The following is a 19,017-nucleotide window of genomic DNA, read 5'->3' on the forward strand; positions in this document are numbered from 1 at the left end:
AGCACAAATCCAAACCATAACCCCATACTAGGTACTAAGAAGAAAATTAACTCTATCCAAGCCAAAAACCGCACAGACATTTATTTTAGTCTTAAATAACTGTATGTAAAGGTATAACATTAAAAATGGTCTCAGAGATAACATGCAATCTCCAACAATAGCTGGTAGCAGTTCTTATATCAAAAAAGAGTCTCGTTGTGAAGACACTGCTCTCACAAACTACCTACAAGGGCTATGGTCAATTAAAAAAGAAGATATTTCACTGTAATAATTTTTTCTTCTGACAAAGAACTTTTTTTCCCCTCATAATATCCATTTTATTTCTTCTGAATTTGTATTAGACAGAAATAAAATATTTATTTAATTGTGAAGAGGGGTCTGCTTATAAATTACAGGCATTTTAGTTAATTCAAGAAACACTACATTTTTACAGGTTTTAAGGTTTTGATTTTTTTTGGATAATGGAGAAACTGAAAGCATGTTATTAATTATCTATTCTGAGAAAGAGACAAATGAAGAAGAGAGTTTCTAACTCATCACATCATGTGAATTATGGGTTTGGAAGCTTGGAAGTCAAACCATTGTACATTGTCTTCATTCGCCAGTGTAGATAACTCTGGAGCTATTCAGCTAGCACAGTATTAGAACATTTAAAAAGAGTATATTGGAGAAACTTGACCTGCAGTTCTAGATTTGATCACATATAAACTGAGAATATCATAGAGAGTTATTAATTCTATACTTTTTATTAAATAAACCCCACCAAAACATACAGATAAAGGATTCTCTAAAAATAAGAATATTAAAAATACCCTAAAAATTTATACTAGAACATAATTTACATCATGCTTCCAAATAAGCTTTAAACAAACTTATAATAAAGCTTATACAAAAATTAAATTTTATACTAGGAGAACAAAATTTCAGAATTATCATCTTTTCCATGCTTTAAATTTTGAATACAGAAATATTACTCGTTTAAGCCAACGTGCTTAAATACATCATTGATCCTTTGACATAGATGACATTATTTAAATTGTAAACTCAAATGCTTACTAAATGCCAGTAGCACTTTTGGAAGGTTGTTTCATGTTCCTTTGTAGAAGCAGTTAATGTTCATATCTAACCTCAGGTATTTACATTATGTAATAGACTGAAGGAATTCAGTTTGTTTAGCCTGAAATGTTTTGTCAGTACAAGTCAGACCCCAGTGGATCTACGACAGTAACATGTGCGTCCAGTCAAGTACAAATCAATGCAAGTCCTGTCTCTCAGAAAAAGCAACATATTCTCAGTAAATAAATTTCAGGATGATATGTCATGAATGCATTGTGCATTATTTCCGAGTTAAATTCAAAGTAAAATTACTTTGCAACATAACATTTATCACATCCTAAACAAGGTCATGTAAGTAATTAAGAGATAATGCATTTTTCTCTAATTGTGCTTATTTATATATACACTGTATCAAAACCATTGATATTTACATACATTGAAGAGTATTTAACTATTGTCATGTAACTTTATTTTATGCACGGTTGTTTACTGATGAGTTTCTGATCAGCTAAAGAGTTTTTCCTATGCAATACTATGAATACAAAAGTAGCAATTTTTTACTGTTATTCCATGCAATAAGGTTTGACTTCAGCTTAAAACTATGTACTTTTGCTTATTTTTTGCAGAGACTTTAACTCTTAATTTAATTTTCATCTGCAGACTTATAGTATTATAACTGCTATTATAAAGGTTTAGGCAGTTATGATGTTAAATTGATGGAATGTTAATAACCCTATATTTCTCACAAAAAAAAAGGAAGACTTTTTTGTTGCAACTAATTTGTTTTATTGCCATTTTAACTGTAAGAATGTATGTACAATGGTATGTGTGTGTACATAGTGACTGAGAAGGAAAAACACGTATTTATTTGTTTATTGCCGAAAGTTTTCGACTGTACTATAAACAGATATGTCTCCTAATCCACTGCAGTTTCACACCACAGTATGCAAACAAATAGAATAGTTCAATATAAGAATAATATTTACTGCAATATCGTATTTCTGAACTGGAGCTTTTTGTGAAAATCCTATGATAATAATAAATCAAGTGTACCATGTACATTTTAGTATTTCAAATACATTCACAACTTATATGTATAAACCTAAGTAGGGACAGCTGTAGTAGAAAAACAGTAATATCCTTAATTTAGGGAGCAAAGGATGTGGATTGAAGGATAATAAAAGGACAATATTCAATACAAATCTGAAAAGGTCAGAAGGGAAATAAACAGCACAATAACAATAAATAACAGGCAAAATTAGACTGCCTGAAATGCCAGCTGGCTAGCATGAACAATATTAAGGGGCAGAACAGAGGGAAGTCTTATGAGTCCTTTTCACTGAAGTTTAGAGCCTAAAAAATAAGATGGGTACCCACAGTATTTGGCATCAGTAAACAGCTCTGAAAAAACTAGTATCTCATAAACCTGCTAAAAGGAAGATAATCAATAGGTTACAGTACTGCCAGGCTATCAACTTTATAGGAGTGATACAATAGGGATTACAAATTAGGGAGTGGCACTCTATGTGAAAGATTATATATAAAGTGGAATAGCACAAAAATATTTCAGGAAAAGAGCTCTTCAGAAACTTTGTGGCTGGCATTCATAACTAAAGTGGAATATTAGGATTGGGCTATCAACACCCTAAGCAGGGTGAAGATTATATTCAGGAAATGTTAAGTGAGATTGGAGAAGCTGCAAAATTAGGATGGACAGAAACATTAGGAAATCTAGCTAGCCACAGGTAGGCTGGATTAATGCCTTGCCAGCATGAGACACAGAGATAAAAGTTTTAGAGCAAACAGATGACTGCTTTCTAGAACTGGTCTTAGAACCCGTGAGTAAAGATTCCATTCTGATCTGGTCTTGGGTGATAACATCCAGAATTTAGTCCAAAAGGTATTAGCGGAATACTAATGTAACAACAAACAACAAAATTAACCTTAAAATTGTAGGCAAAATAAATTGAGGAAGTTTATACCTAATTTCAAGAAATGGAACTACATGAAAATTAAGGAAAAAAAGAAAAAAAACCACAGATGAAGCACAAGGAACTCAAAGGACCAGTCTAAATAGCAAGTGGTCTACAAGGAGCCAGCAGGCTGTTTTTATAGAATCAGGTAAAAATATATACCACATCTCAAGAAGAAAGTGGAATCTTCCACTTCCCCTTCCCAAACAACACTCTGTCATCCAAATAAAAACCCTCAGTGGCAGAAGAAGGCATACCCTAGCACATTCTCACACAGTGCATGTACTGACACTGTAGAGAAGTATCTGTGGGGAGATATGGATGGATGTGAAAGATGTGAAATTGATGATAGGTGAAGAACATTATCTCCCTTCCACCTGCTAGTAACTCCAGAATCACGCAGATACCTGCTGTAGCTGTAAACAGACTGTGGTGGTTTAATCCCTGTCAGGGTCTGAGACGATGCGGCTGCTGCCCCTCCCCCACAAAGGGAGTGAAATACAAAGCCCCGGGGCTGAGATAAGGAGAGGTTTAATACAACAGTGGAGCTGCAACGCAACAAACAACAACAATAACAATAACAGTAACAATAACAATAATGAACAGGGCAAAATATCTACCGATACAGCAGTGAGAAGCTTGATGGCATAACACACGTGTTAACCGACCCGTCTCGCTTCGGCGCCAGGATGTGATGTCAGCATGATATATGAATAACCTGGCTAGAGCTCCCCCTCCACTGCTGGGGAAACTTAACCCTATCCTGGCTAAACCAGGACATAATCCACCCCTTTATTCTATACCATGTGCGTCACATCCAGCTGCCACTTAGCAAATAGCATTAACAAAGAAAAATTAACAAAAGCACAGTATAACTCACGGTGTGTTTTCACCCACAATCAAGTCCCCTTGAGTACGCATCGGACCTCTCCATCTTTCTGCATCACCCACCAGGTGCACCGAGGTCCTTGAGCAAAAACAATCCCGTGGATGGGTTTGCCTTTGCCCGGCGCAAGACTAATCCAGACTATTTTTCCCAGCAGGTCCCTCATGCGCACCACAGGGACTTTATCCCCGTCTACAACACGTGGAAGTTTTGACTGAGCTGGGCCAGCTCAACTGGCAAATCCTCCTGTGTTCCCTAACCAAGTGGCCTTTGTCAGATGTGTGTCCCAGTGTTTGAAGATTCCACCCCCCATTGCTCTCAATGTAGTTTTTAACAGTCCATTGTAGCGCTCGATCTTCCCAGAGGCTGGTGCGTGGTAGGGGATGTGGTAGACCCACTCAATGCCATGTTCTTCTGCCCAGGCATTTATGAGGTTATTTCGGAAGTGAGTCCCATTGTCCGACTCAATCCTCTCTGGGGTGCCGTGTCGCCACAGGACTCGGTCTTCAAGGCCCAGGATGGTATTACTGGCAGTGGCGTGGGACACTGGATAAGTTTCGAGCCACCCAGTGGTTGCTTCCACCATTGTGAGCACGTGGCACTTGCCTTGGTGGGTCTGTGGCAGTGTGATGTAGTCGATCTGCCAGGCCTCTCCATATTTATATTTCATCCATCGATCTTCATTCCGCTGGGGCTTCACCTGTTTGTCTTGTTTGATCGCAGCACACGTCTCGCATCCATGGATGATCTCTGCGATGGTGTCAATGGTAAGGTCCACCCCTCGATCTCAAGCCCACCTGTATGTTGCATCTCTGCCTTGGTGGCCTGAGGTCTCATGGGCTCACCGGGCTATGAACAGTTTACCTTTACGCTGCCAGTCCAAGTCCACCTGAGCCACTTCGATCTTAGCAGCCTGGTCCGCCTGCTGGTTATGTTGATGTTCATCAGTGGCCCGACTCTTGGGTATATGGGTGTCCACACAATGGTATATGGGTGCACCTTCACAATGAGGTTCTCCACCCGGGCTGCAATACCCTGCCATACTTCAGCGGCCCAGATGGGTTTGCCCTTGCGTTGCCAGTTTTTCTGTTTCCATTGCTGCAACCACATCCACAGGGCACTTGCCATCACCCACGAGTCAGTGTAGATATAGAGCCTTGGCCACTTTTCTCGCTCAGCAATCTCCAAAGCCAATTGGATGGCTTTCACCTCTGCAAACTGGCTCGATTCACCTTGTCCCTCAACAGCTTCAGTGGTTTCTCGCGTGGGATGCCACACTGCAGCCTTCCATCGTCGATGTTTTCCCACAATGCGGCAAGACCCATCAGTGAACAGGGCATATCATTTCTCCTCCTCTGGCAGCTCGTTATATGGCGGGGCCTCCTCAGCACGTTTCACCTCTTGTTCTGGTGACATCCCAGCATCTTTGCTCTCTGGCGAGTTTATGATCATTTCCACTAATCCTGGGGGGTCGAGGTTCCCTATTCGAACCCGTTGTGTTATCAACGCAACCCATTTACTCCATGTGTCATCTGTTTCATGATGTGTGGAGGGAGACTTTCCTTCGAATATCCATCCCAGCACCGGCAGTCGAGGTGCCAGGAGGAGCTGTGTCTCAGTGCCGACCACTTCTGAGGCAGCTTGAACTCCTTTGTACACTGCCAGTATCTCCTTCTCAGTCAGTGTATAGTTAGCTTTAGACCCTTTGTATCCCCGGCTCCAAAAGCCTAGAGGTCGGCCTCGGGATTCCCCATGTGCTCTCTGCCAAAGGCTCCAGGAAGGGCCATTCTCCCCGGCTGCGGTGTAGAGCACGTTCTTAATCTCCTGCCCTGTCCGGACTGGCCCGAGGGCCACTGCCTGGGTAATCTCCTGCTTAATTTGTTCAAAGGCTTGTTGTTGCTCTGGGCCCCATTTAAAATCATTCTTCTTGCGGGTTACGTGGTAGAGAGGGCTCACAAACAGGCTGTAGTTTGGGATGTGCATCCTCCAGAACCCCACAGCGCCCAGGAAAGACTGAGTCTCCTTTTTGGTGGTTGGTGGTGCCATGGCTGTTATCTTGTTTATCACCTCCATTGGGATGTGGCGACACCCATCTTGCCATTTTATTCCTAGGAACTGAATCTCCCTTCCAGGCCCCTTAACTTTCTGTTGCTTGATGGCAAAACCAGCCTTCAGGAGGATTTCAATTATCTTCTTTCCTTTCTCAAAGACTTCCTCAGCTGTGTCCCCCCATACAATGATATCATCAATGAACTGCAGGTGTTCTGGAGCCCCACCTTTCTCCAGTGCAGTATGGACCAGTCTATGGCAAATGGTGGAGCTGTGGTTGCACCCCTGGGGCAATCGATTCCAGGTGTACTGGATACCCCTCCAAGTGAACGCAAACTGTGGCCTGCACTCTGGTGCTATTGGAATGGAGAAAAACGCGTTAGCGATGTCAGTCGTGGCGTACCATTTGGCTGCCTTCGACTCCAGCTCATACTGGAGCTCTAGCATGTCTGGCACTGCAGCACTCATCGCTGGCGTAACTTCATTCAGGCCACGGTAGTCCACGGTTAGTCTCCATTCGCCATTAGGTTTTCTCAATGGCCATATAGGGCTGTTGAAAGGTGAATGAGTCTTGCTGATCACCTTCTGGCTTTCTAGTCGACGGATCAGCTGATGGATGGGGACCAGGGAATCTCGGTTAGTGTGGTACTGCCGCCGGTGCACCGTCTTGGTGGCAATTGGCACTCGCTGCTCTTCAACCTTAAGCAACCCTACCACTGAGGGGTCCTCTGAGAGGCCGGGTAAGGTGGACAATTGCTCAATCTCCTCCAGGGCAGATATACCAAAGGCCCACGCGTACCCTTTTGGGTCTTTAAAGTGCCCTCTCCTGAGGTAGTCTATACCTAGGATGCACGGGGCATCTGGGCCAGTCACAATGGGGTGCTTATGACATTCCTTCCCGGTTAAGCTTACTTCAGCTTCTAATAGGGTCAGCTGTTGGAACCCCCCTGTCACTTCGGAGATGCAGATGGATTAGACCCCACTGTGGCTTGATGGCATCAGGGTGCCAGTGTCTACCAAGGCCTTATATTCTTGTGGTTCTGATGTGCCAGGCCATCAGATCCACACCTTCCAGTAAATACGATTATCTCTTTCCTCCACCTGGCTGGAGGCAGGGCCCCTCTAATCCTGCTCACCATCACTCACTTGATCTAAGAGTGACTCCTGCAAGAATGACTTCCTGGTCCCCTCAAGACAGTCAAGCATAGTGTTGGCCATTCTATTCTGTCTGGGGCATTTCCAACTAGACACTGGAGCTGCATCTCTCTTGGAAGTCTCCCCTTTCATGGTGGTCTTCCCTTTCAGTTGCTGTACTCGTGCAGCTAGGGTGGGAGTGGGCTGTCCATGCCACCTTCTCTTGTTTTCCCCATGGTCGTGGAGGAAGAACCACAGGGTGCCCCGTGGTGTGTGTCTTCCACTGCCCTTCTCTTGGGTGGGGAAGCGCCTGCTTCTAATAGCTGAGACATCGGCCCATGGAGGTGGAACATAGGACATGTCCTGTTCCACTTTCTGGAGCCTCTGAGACAGTTCCTCTACAGCTGAAACCAAAGCATGTTGGGAGGAAGGGAGACTTCCCTCATATTGCCAGAGCTGGATAATCACTTCATCCGCTGTCTGGTGTCTCGCCACCAGGATGCTACTACTAATGCTTTGGAATGTGCCTCTGGTCCACTTTGCAGGAACTTCTGCCACATCAGCTGTGTGCAAGGAGCCTGATCTGGATCCAGTGGTGACTGCTCATCATTCAGATCGCCATAGATCATGTCAAACACAGCCAATTCCCTGAGGTTTTGAATGCCTTTCTCCATGTCGGTCCACTTGCCTAACCGACATAGGACATCATCCTTGTAGGGGTACCTCTCCCTCACACCGAGCACGAGTCGCCTCCAAAGGCTGAGGGTTTGAGCCTGTTTCGCTATTGCCTTGTCAATACCAGCCTGCTTGGCTAAAGGTCTCAGCTGCTTGGCCTCTCTCCCCTCCAATTCCAAACCAGCAGCTCCAATATCCCAGCATCGGAGCAGCCAGGTGCAAATTTGCTCGCCTGGAATGTGGCTAAAATCCTTCCGCATATCTCGCAATTCACTCAGGGATAGAGATTGGATGGTTACCTCCAGCTCTTCCTCCTGCTCTTGTGATGGGCCTGGTTCATTATCACCCTGTACACTGCGAGGGGATTTTTTGGTATATTTGGTTTTCCGTATCAGGGAGACTGATATTGGTACTGCTTGTCCCTCTGGCTCAGCTGCTGTGCTGGTGGAGGCAACTGGTACTGGCACTCCCTGTCCCCCTGGCCCAGCTGCTGCACCAGCAGGCTCACTTTCAGACCCTGCAGCCCTTTCTCCCCCTTGAGGGCAGTGATCAGTGTTAAGGGCAATGCGGTAAGCATGGGCAAGCCCCCCAGCACATCGCAACGACTTGTGTCTCCCGGGGTTTGTCAGATTGGCAGCACACCTTTTCCAAACACTCCATCAGTTTATCAGGACTCTGCACTTGTTCGGGAGTGAAATCCCAGAACGTTGGGGGTGACCACTCACTCAGGCACTTGCCCATCTTTTCCCACACACCTTGCCATTTATAACTATTTGCCCTCAGGGCAGGTTTCCGGGTGGTGCTATTGTTGGAGAAGTACCGCATGGCCCAAAACAAGATCTGGCAGACATTTAGAAAGCATTGTGCCGAGAACACAGTGGCCTGGATGCTCCAGGGATAGCTGAAACTCTCAAAAACCGAGAGAATCTCTTCCCCTGGCTCACCCATAGAGGGGGTGAGACCCCAAACAAAAGACCAGGCAGCAAACAGGTAGCGGTTCACCTCCACAAGCAGCGATAGGAGCCCATTATAAGCAGGCAGTAACCAGTAGAGCAGAACAAGACCCTTGATACATTTTCCACCGAGAACAAACTCCAGCACTAGGAGCACAGAGTGGATATAAGGATTAATCCAGCCCCACCACGCAAGCAAATTGGTCAGCATTGCAAATGTTTCTTATCAAACAAATACAAATAAAAACAGAAAAAATTACACCTAACAGATTGCTCTAACACACCTTCTCCTCTTGTCCTTATTTCAACCCTCTCGTGCCCCACGTTGGGCGTTGTGGTGGTTTAATCCCTGCCAGGGTCTGAGACCACGCGGCCGCTGCCCCTCCCCCACAAAGGGAGTGAAATACAAAGCCCCGGGGTTGAGATAAGGAAAGGTTTAATACAACAGAGCAACAGCAACACAACAAACAACAACAATAACAGTAACAATAATAATAATGAACAGAGCAAAATATCTACCAATACAGCAGTGAGAAGCGTGATGGCATAACACACGTGTTAACCGACCGTCTCGCTTCGGCACCAGGATGTGACGTCCGCATGGTATCTGAATAACCTGGCTAGAGCTCCCCCCCCCCTGCTGGGGAAACTTAACCCTATCCTGGCTAAACCAGGACACAGACAAAGTCCAGGATTTTCTTCTGTAGTTAACCAGGCCTTTCAGGTGTCCAAAGTTTGTCAGGATTTCTGAGGAGTGGGCAAAGGCTATCGAACTAGCATCAACAAATGGACAAGTCTAGTGGGTGGGTAATGAAGTGCAGAGTGCAATTATGAACTGGGAGTAGGACATAAATGCCTCAGTCCAAAAACCATGAGTGTATCAAGGAGGTATCATTAGTTGTTAATTTCCAGCTTTTCCCTGGATCCCCTGTTTTCCCTTGTATCCTGGGGTTGCTACCACAACCATCCCTCCACTCTTTCCAATGCCTGTAGAAAAGTCTTGGAAAGGTGAGGTGGCAACCAGAAGGCAACAGATGTTACAACTCCTGGATCAGAGGAAAAATAAAAACCCCAGATGGAGGGAACAACACTGGGATGACCCTGCTGATTGAGGTTGCAATTGTCTAGGTGCACACACTGAGGACCATGGTCTTAGAAGAAAAGCAAAGAAAAGCCTTTGTCTGGGGCCTGGGCTGATGGCCAAGGCTTTGGTTTGTTTTTTCAGGACAGTTTCTGCTCTTGGTATTTCTGCCAATTAAGGAATAGGTTGTGAGTCACCAGATCATGGCAGTGGAGTCTTCTTGGGATCTTCTCTTGTACTGCTTTCCAATGAGAGAGAGACTAGCAGAGGCACAGGGGTCAAATACTTTCTTCCTTTAGATTCCCTCCCACTTCTACATGCATAAGATTGTAGTAGTAGGTTTCTAAAAGCAGAAGGCTTTTTATTTCCTTCTCTCTCTCTTCCCCTCCCCCCTCTGCCCCCCCCCATAATGTTGCAGATTCTGGGAATGGAGAAATTCCTGGAGGGAGAATCTGGCTAGGAACAAGGTGGGAGGGAAAACATTGCTGTGGTCTGACCCAGTAGAATAGCTCTTGCATTCTTAGGTGATACTTGAGGGAAGAGAGGTAAAAAGACCTGGCACTGAAAAAAACAAAGAGAATTACTTTGGGTGTTAGTTGAGAATTAAGTTACTGAAGCCAAAACCAAATAAAAACAGTCAAGAAATTTTTTTTTAACCCAGAACTATGATCTTTAATTGAGGTAAGGCTATATATAGTGTAAGATACTGCTAGAATTGATTCACATATAGAAGAAGGAATTACTGGAAAAATCTTGGTATTTGAAAAAAATAATAATAAGGTTTTTGTTCATTCAGGCTGAATTAAGGCAGAAAATACAGTATGAGAACAGGGTAAGCTCAAAGTAAAGGAGAGTGCATCTATTCTGTAAAGCAGATATAGAAGTTATTGAAAACTTCCTGAACTTCCCTTTAAGAAGGTGTGGAGAGCCACAACACTGCCTATTCCATTCTTCTTTCTACTTATATTTAGTATATCTATATTTAGATATAGACATAGTCAATCCTTCCCTAGGTAGAAAAGAGTCACTTTGTTGTCTTCTAACATCTTCAGACAGTTACACAGCAAAAATCTAACCCCTAGACACTAGTCTAGATACTTTAAAATAGAAACTGTAAAATACTGAAGCACTTTTCCATATGGCAACGTGAAATTACGATATATTTTTGTGAGTGTGACAATATGAGGTTTAATCAGCTTTATGCTTTATGCATTATGTACTTATATATGAAAACTATGTAAAAAGAAGTAATCAGCATTTCCTACAAATTAAGCAAAAAATAACATTTTATTTCATAATAAAGTATTTAAAAATGTCTCCTTTTTCTGAAATACTCTTTCAGTCAAATTCAAAATAGCACAATTGACAGCCCCCAAAACTCATCTTTTCTTTAGTCATACAATAGCAGGGCAAATTATTGTTGCTATTCTACAAGTAGACATACTATTTTGATGACAGATGACTCATATTTAACTTGAAAGAATAGTTCTAACAATTTTTAAAGACCCTATGCTTATTTTTTTATTTGCCTCATGAAATAGTTATTTGTGTAAGAACATTGTTATACAGCTGTGAAAATTACGTATATAGAAGTCTCAACAGTATTACTTGTGGTTATTTATTTGCCTTTGTGTTGATGATACATTGGAAATTCTACATGTGTGTACACAACTGCATAATTAGCATCTGAAAAGTAACAATAAAATTGTATGCACAGGGCATTTCTTCTGTGCACACAGGGTGACTTCTACTGAGCTACTGCTGAAATAGGTAAAAATAAGACACTGATTTATACTCTAAATCATCCTTCTAGTAGCACCTTTACCAGGAGTATTGATGAAATATAGTGAAGAAAATAAATATTTCTTAAACAGTAGTCACTGTAAATGAATTTTTTATTTCTATGACTATACCCTTCTTGGATTCATGTCTTTTATTATATCATACATCTTGTTAATCTTGTGGTTAGATTCATTCATTGATTTTTTCATAATAATTTTTGCATGTTATGCAACAGTTTCATCTCTGAAGAGCTCTATTTTTTCAGTTGTATTCCTCATATGTTTCTAATGTCAAACCTATTTCACCTCTATATCAGTACCTTGAAGGAGTCATCACATTCCTGTAATCCTTCCTCCTTTACATCAGTCAGCATAAGTAAATTCTGACAACTAGTGTTTAGACTAAGCACTAAAATCTGAAATAAAATACACTCCTTTTTTATTTGTACATTTTGGCCAGTAAGTTTCCTAATATGTATTAGAAACATGAAAGTAACTCTCATTATACAAATAAGTAAGCATAAATATGTGAAAAGACTCCCAATTTAGGTATACCTTAAAATAGAGCTGTTGTAAATCTGTCCCACAAATTTATTTTCATGTGTTTATTTTACACCAAAAAAGACATCAGTAGCTCTTAATCCCTAAAGCTATGTTTGATTTATACACAAAAATAGTAAGCTAGTATAGGATAGTTCTGAATAAAGACAGCTCAGTTCTTCTGGCTAAGTAATATTAAGTAAATGGCCTAAACATAAATGTCCTTGTTTAATGTCCTTGAAAATGAGATCTTTCTGTCTTGTTCTACTTTCCTGACCAGCAACTTTCCTATTTTGAAACTTTCCTATTTTGAAACTTTCCTATTTTGAACAAAGTCTCCAAAATCCTGGGTGCATCTGTACTGATAAATAGAAGAAAATCAGGGAGCAAGTTCAAGCACTGGACTCCTTACTTTTCATGTTGCTTAATGGTTAACTCATGTCCTAGTTCTGGTTTGGATCACTACAACTATGTTTTTGCCCATTAGTTCTTCTATAAAAATGATTTTTAATGTTAATGGATAGAAGAAGATTTGTATCAGCAGCTTTGGAGTACCCTTCCATCTTTGTCCCAACTTTTATTTGACAGCAGAGAAAAGCCAAATGAGAAAGTTATTGGAAAAAACCACTGATATTCAGTGATTAAGTGTGAATAAAATATGATCTTTTCAAACTATGTTATCTTTAATCAAAATCAAAATGAATGTATTAGAAATGTGTAAGAAATAGTCAATTGACAAGTAGAAGAGAAATATTATCTTCCAATCAACACTATAATTTATAACTGAAAAGCAATTAATATATAGTACTGTGAGCATCTGTGTAAACAATACTGATTACTCATTCAGATAATTTATTTTACAAAACTGTGTAAACCATCAGACTGAATAGTTGTACTGGAAAAGACTGTAGAAAGAGTCCGAATAGATTTCATTAGAATATTTCAGTCTCTCTTCAATAAAGAATCATTTAATAAGATGCCAAATGTGCAGGAAATCAGGTAAAAGAAAAATCAAATGCCACTTCATGTTTGAGATACTCTTTTAACTAAATGAACAAGTAATGATGATGCATTGATAGAAATGTTTTGTTGAAATAGAGAGCTTAACGTGTAAATTACAGAACTATTTTATTATCATGAATTTTTTAAAGGAAATAAGGCGGGGGCGGGGGGGGGGGGGGGGGGGAAGCATTAGTATGATTACTCCAGAGATCAAACTTAGGTTTTCTTTTGCAATAGAGACATTCATGTTAGTAATAACACAACCATGAATGTTATAGAAAAATTTGACATATCAAAGAAGAAAAAGAGGAGAATGAAAGAGAATATTTGCATTATTTTAAATTGGATCTGAAATGACATTTTGTTATATAAGAGTTTTTAAAAAATTTGAAATGCCAAACTACACAAAAAAGATGTGACAAAACATACTTTGCTGTTTTATTCCCTTAGCTGTTTATTGGTTCAGATTTTGTCACAAAATAACTGCAGTATTTTTTTTACTTATATTGCAAAAAAAAAAAGACTGTTTTCTATTTTGACTTCAGCTAGAATAAGCATATTTTCCATATTATCTACTGTTTACAAAAGAGCGCTATTTTGAATTCTGATGTAAGTGTATTAGTCTTTTAAAATCATTGTTATTATTTGATAAAAAGCAGGTATATATGTTTTCATGTGTTTCTGTAATACATCCCTCTTTTTGTTTGTTTCTAAGAAGCAGTGAAAACTGAAATGATGGGACAGACGAAAAAGAATTAGGAATCTAAATTTTGATGTTTACATTTTATATGCAATTACTGAAGATGGTTTCTTCAACACTGGCTGGACCTGAAGGCACTTTTTGTAGCTACCTTTTGATAGGTAGGCCTTTAGTCTGTATCTACATTGCTAAAGAAAAAAAGAACAAAGAACAACATTAGCAGTGGACCCAAATGATTGTTAGCTTGTGCCTCTGGTCTACTCTGAATCCTTTTGGATTGCTCCGTATGTCTTTCTCAAAAGTAAATTCCAGACACAGTTCTAAGATAGTTTATTGCATTTACAGTTCCAGAAAGTAGTGCAGATAATACTTCATTAACTACTTTTAGCTTCCCGTAAACTAGTGAATCCATATGGGCACTCTCAAATATCTCATCTGCCTTGAGACCACTCTCCAAGTTACTCAGCATGTATACTCAATTTTATGGTGTAAAATACCACTCACAGCAATACAGCCCTCAGAATATTTCATAAAGGTTGAGCAGAAAAAACACACAAAATACGGTAATTGTGTATTAGGTCATTTAAGTGGTCACTGAGGTAGCCCCAAATACAGTCCTATATACTATGAATGTGACTAGTCTGTTTTAGAGGCTATTGATCCCAAATTGTCTAAAAACAAGCCTGATTACTGCTTGGCTTCAGAATTTGGATATGTTCTGGGCCTTCTTTTATTTAGAACTGTAGTTGCAGCTAAAATCCAATTGGTAAGATAGCTGTTGAGCACAGAGGAACTAAAGGCTTATTAGTATGGGCTAAATAGGTGAGAGATTTAAGTCTTTCTGTTTTGTGAAATGGCACTTGGATAATATCATTTCTTCCTTTAATCTCTACCTTGTACAACAAATTTTGTCCTGTGAAAGCCTTTACTTATATCTTGCTACTCCAGCATATGTTAGAGACACTCATCTTCCATATAAACCCAACAAATTCAGACAAAAATCATACAGAGAGGGCTTTGTTTCAGTTTCCCACACACTTTCATTGTTTGAAATACATTCTTGCATCTCACTCAACATCTAGCTGCTGTTCCAGAATAACACTGATCAGCTAGAGGTCTTGTGGCATTTTTGTTAGTCTCGGATATCTTGGACGCCTTAAGACATCTCAGTGTCAATAGAAGTGTATGTAAAGACAGTTTAGTTGAGCCTTAAGTGTCTGATTTAACACATTTAGAACCACCCTTTGGGGTCCGCTGGCTACCCTATCTCCATCTCTTCAAAGTATTGTCAAACATCTAGGTGGCATGGGGAGGGAGCAGGAGAGAGAGAGAGAGAGATGGACAAGGACATAGACAGATATAACTTAGGTATCCTGATCTCAAACTGAATGACACCTGAAGTACCTCCAAGACTGATGCAGCTTCACACTGCCCACAGCATGAAAACCCTTCCTTGAGATGCACAGGTGAATGGGCTACTCTCCAACCATCCACTCCCCAAAACCTATCCAATCCACTACCCACAGCATGGTAACTGCAAATACATATGTCAGGCCATGGTTCAGATTTCTAAGACCCTATTCCTTTTTTGCTAATGAAAAGACCCTGATGAAGTCACCTGATATGATTAATCAGTCAGGTCGAGTGGATTTACCACATAAAATTTTGCTCTAAACTTCTCAGAATATAAAATATGCTTATATACTTATCAGTTGAAGCTTTTAAGAAAATGATCAAAAATAGCTGGATTTATAGATATTTGACAGGATCTTTTATAACATAGTGATGAACCTGAATTTCAGAAAAATATGAATTGCAAACAATTTGTCATATAATCAGTGCTGGATCAAAATGTAGACACTGAACAGTAAGAGCCTGTAGAATATTTTAAATTAGGGATACTGCTTTTTTCTAACAAGTCATTGAAGAAATTTACAGAACCTTCAAATATTGGGTTTGAAAAACTAGAATGACCTGCTGCCACTATTACTTCAGCAAATTTACTGGAAGATATTTTAAATGTGATTATTAAATCTTGTTTTAAAAAACCTCCACAAACAAGCAAACAAATATTCCCCCCCAAACATAAAGTACTGTGTCTCTCTTACTTCACATATGATATTAAAATGAAAGGCACCAGTAGAGGAAGTATGTAGAATTCTTCCAATTGTTTGGGGGTGTTATTTTATTGTCTAAAATGGTATACAATGAGTGAGGTGACTAACCTATGAAAATTGTATTTCAGAGTTTATTTGTACTAATGTGTCCTGACTCAGTACATAAAACTTAGATCAGGGGAATTCAAGCTTAATAGACTCTCTTTAGGTTATTAAAAATCTATAATTCTAAAATCTGAGCCATTATGGAGGGTTTTTTTCCAGTAAAGCTATGTTCAATGTTAGATGACAAATTATATAGTTTTTGATCCAAAAATAGTTGCATTTCCTAATAAAAATGCTTTATCTGCCCCTGCACTTATACAGTAAAAGATTTTGCATTTGAGAAAATAAAATCCAGTATCTCTGATAAAAAGCAGAAGGGATTTTTTTTTCCTAGATTTTTTCCCTAGATTCTAATCTTATCTACTGCAACCAGAATCTTTGATGCAGTAATATATTTTTCAGGGTTACTTTTTAAAGTATGGTAACACAAATTCAGATCTTGAAAATTATTTGAGATCAATGAATACCCATATTGTTATGTCCAGCTTTTACATTTCCAACTCTAGGAAGGAAATTCATAAACTCAGGGCAGAACAATTAAATTTTCTGGATATTAGATAGGGACAGGTTAGGCAGCTGATACTAGAATAGGTAGAATTCTAAGCTTTTTAGAAACTAGATTACAAAAATATCTGGGAAGAAGAATAAAAGTTAAACTCTGCCTTTTTTTAAATTTATATGGCTACCTGCACTTCTGAGTTTGTGTGAAGTTGAAGTTCACAGCACAAAATCTCTTCTTACATGTAGAAGCTTACATCATTGTACTGGGTCTGTCTGAGCTGGAATTGATCTTCCCCTGTAGCAGCCCTCATGGTGCTGTGTTTTATGTTGGGAGCTGGCAGGGTGTTGATAGCACACTGGTGTTGTGGCTACTTCTGAGTAGTGCTTACACAGCACCAAGGCTCTTTCCGACATTTCCCCCCCCACAGTGGGAAGGGGTGGGCAAGATCTTGGGAGGGGACACAACCAGGACAGCTGACCCGAACTGACCAAAGGGGTATTCCATACCATATGACATCTGCTCAGTATAAAGCTGGGAGAAAGGAGGAAGGGGGTGGGGTCACCCTTGGTCTTCCGAGGCAACCACTACGCGTATCGGAGCCCTGCTTCCTGAGAAGGCCCGACATCGCCTGTTAATGGGAAGTAGAGAATAAATCTGTTTTGGTTTTTTTTGCTTCCGCGCACGGACCTTTGCTTCACTTTGCTTATATTAAAACCGCTTTTGTTTTACCCACAAGGGTTGGCTATCTTATATTCTTTCCCCTCTTTGCCCTGTTGAGAAAAAAGGGGAAAGGGGGGGAAGTGATAGAGCGACTTGGTGGGTACCTGGCATTTAGCCAAGGTCAAACCACCACAATCATGCCTTTGGAAATGAAGTTCCAGCTGATGTTTTTTTTTGAAAACACAATTGATGGGAGTGGCAGTAACAAACATAGCCTTTCTCATAATGGCCTAAACCAAAAATATATCTGCAGATATTCAAACCATGTCAAAGGGATCAGGATTAGAAGGCAAACCAATGTGGGTGAATTTGTGGTTTTCTGCTACTGACTACCTCATCAGGAAGGAGTAGTAAATGAGGTCTTCAGACAACTGGAAGAAGCCTCTTGTTTACAGACTCTGGTTCTCATGGAGGACTTTAACCATCCTAATATCTGCTGGAGGGACAACACAGCAGAGTACAGGCAATCTAGGATGTTTCTGCAGAGCAATTTAATGACAACTTTGTGACACAAGTGATCAAGGAACTGATGAAGGCAAAGGCTGTGCTGGACCTGATACTTACAAACAAGGATGAACTGGTTGGAGATGTGAAGGTCTGGGAAAGCCTTAGTTGCAGTGAGGATCCTGTAAGGAGGGATCAGGTCAAAAAACAGGACCACAGATGTGGACCCTAGAGAGAAGAAGGGGCTAAGAGAGATGGCTGACATTCAAAGACCACCTACTCCAAGAGCAGAAATGGTCCATCCCAACAAGAAGGAAAATTAAGCAAAAATGGCAGGAGGCCTGCATGGATGAAAAGGGATTTCCTGACAAACTTCAAATATAAAACCACAGCATCAAAGAGGTGGAATCAGGGACAACTGACCTGGGAGGAATAGAGACACCCTGTCTGGGTTAGGAAAGCTGAACCTCATTTGGAGCTGAATCTGACAAGGGACATGAAGGGCAACAATAAAGGCCTCTACAGATATATCAGAAAAAAAAGGAAAACTAAGGAGTATGTGGGCTAGCGGAAGAATGAGGAAAGAAACAAGAACATGGAAGACCAAGGTACTCAGTACTTCTTTCATCTTAGTACTTAGTGATATAACCAGAATTCAGGAATTCCAGGCCTCTGAAATCACCAGGAAACACCTTCTACCTTGGTGGAACAGAATCAATGTAGGGAACTTGTGTAAACTGGACTTGAACAGGACCATGAAAAATGATGGGATTCACAAGTGCTGAGGGAGCTGGCCAATGTCATTGTAAGTACATTATCTGTCCTTGGAAATGTCATGGTACTTCAGAGAAGTTTCTGAAGATTTGAAAAAGGTATATGTCTCTCCTACTTTCAAGAATGGTGAGAAAAAACATCCAGAGAACTACAAGGCTGATCAACCTCACCTTAGTTCCTGGGACAATAATTGAGCAAATAGTCTTGGAAACGATTTCCAAATACATGAAAGACAAGAAGGTGATTGGAAGTAGTTGGTGTGAATTTATGAAGAGTAAATAGAGGTTAACCAACTTGATAATCTTCCATGACGAGGTGACTGGCTTAGTGGTAAGGGAACAAGAGTGAATATTGTTTATCTTTGCTTTAACAAGGCTTTTGACACTGTCTCCCATAGCATCTCATAGGCAAACTGATGAAGTATGAACTAGATAAATGGACAGTGAGGTAGACTGAAACCTCACTGACCTGCTAGGCTTAGAGACTTTTAACCAGCATCACAAAATCCAGTTGGAAGTCAATCAC

General features: G+C 40.5%; 1 protein-coding gene across 1 annotated transcript in view; it reads right to left on the reverse strand.

The window, feature by feature from the left end:
- Positions 1-9,399, reverse strand: part of LOC141939562 (uncharacterized) — a 395,001-nt gene extending 385,602 nt beyond the window's left edge. The window contains exon 1 of the mRNA XM_074859545.1: positions 9,310-9,399. Within this exon, the coding sequence (XP_074715646.1) occupies positions 9,310-9,328 (19 nt within the window). The 5' untranslated portion in view covers positions 9,329-9,399. The remainder of the gene's footprint in view (positions 1-9,309) is intronic.
- Positions 9,400-19,017: the final 9,618 nt, after the last annotated feature.

This window comes from Strix uralensis, chromosome 2, assembly GCF_047716275.1.
Source record: "Strix uralensis isolate ZFMK-TIS-50842 chromosome 2, bStrUra1, whole genome shotgun sequence".
Classification (NCBI taxonomy): Eukaryota; Metazoa; Chordata; class Aves; order Strigiformes; family Strigidae; genus Strix; species Strix uralensis.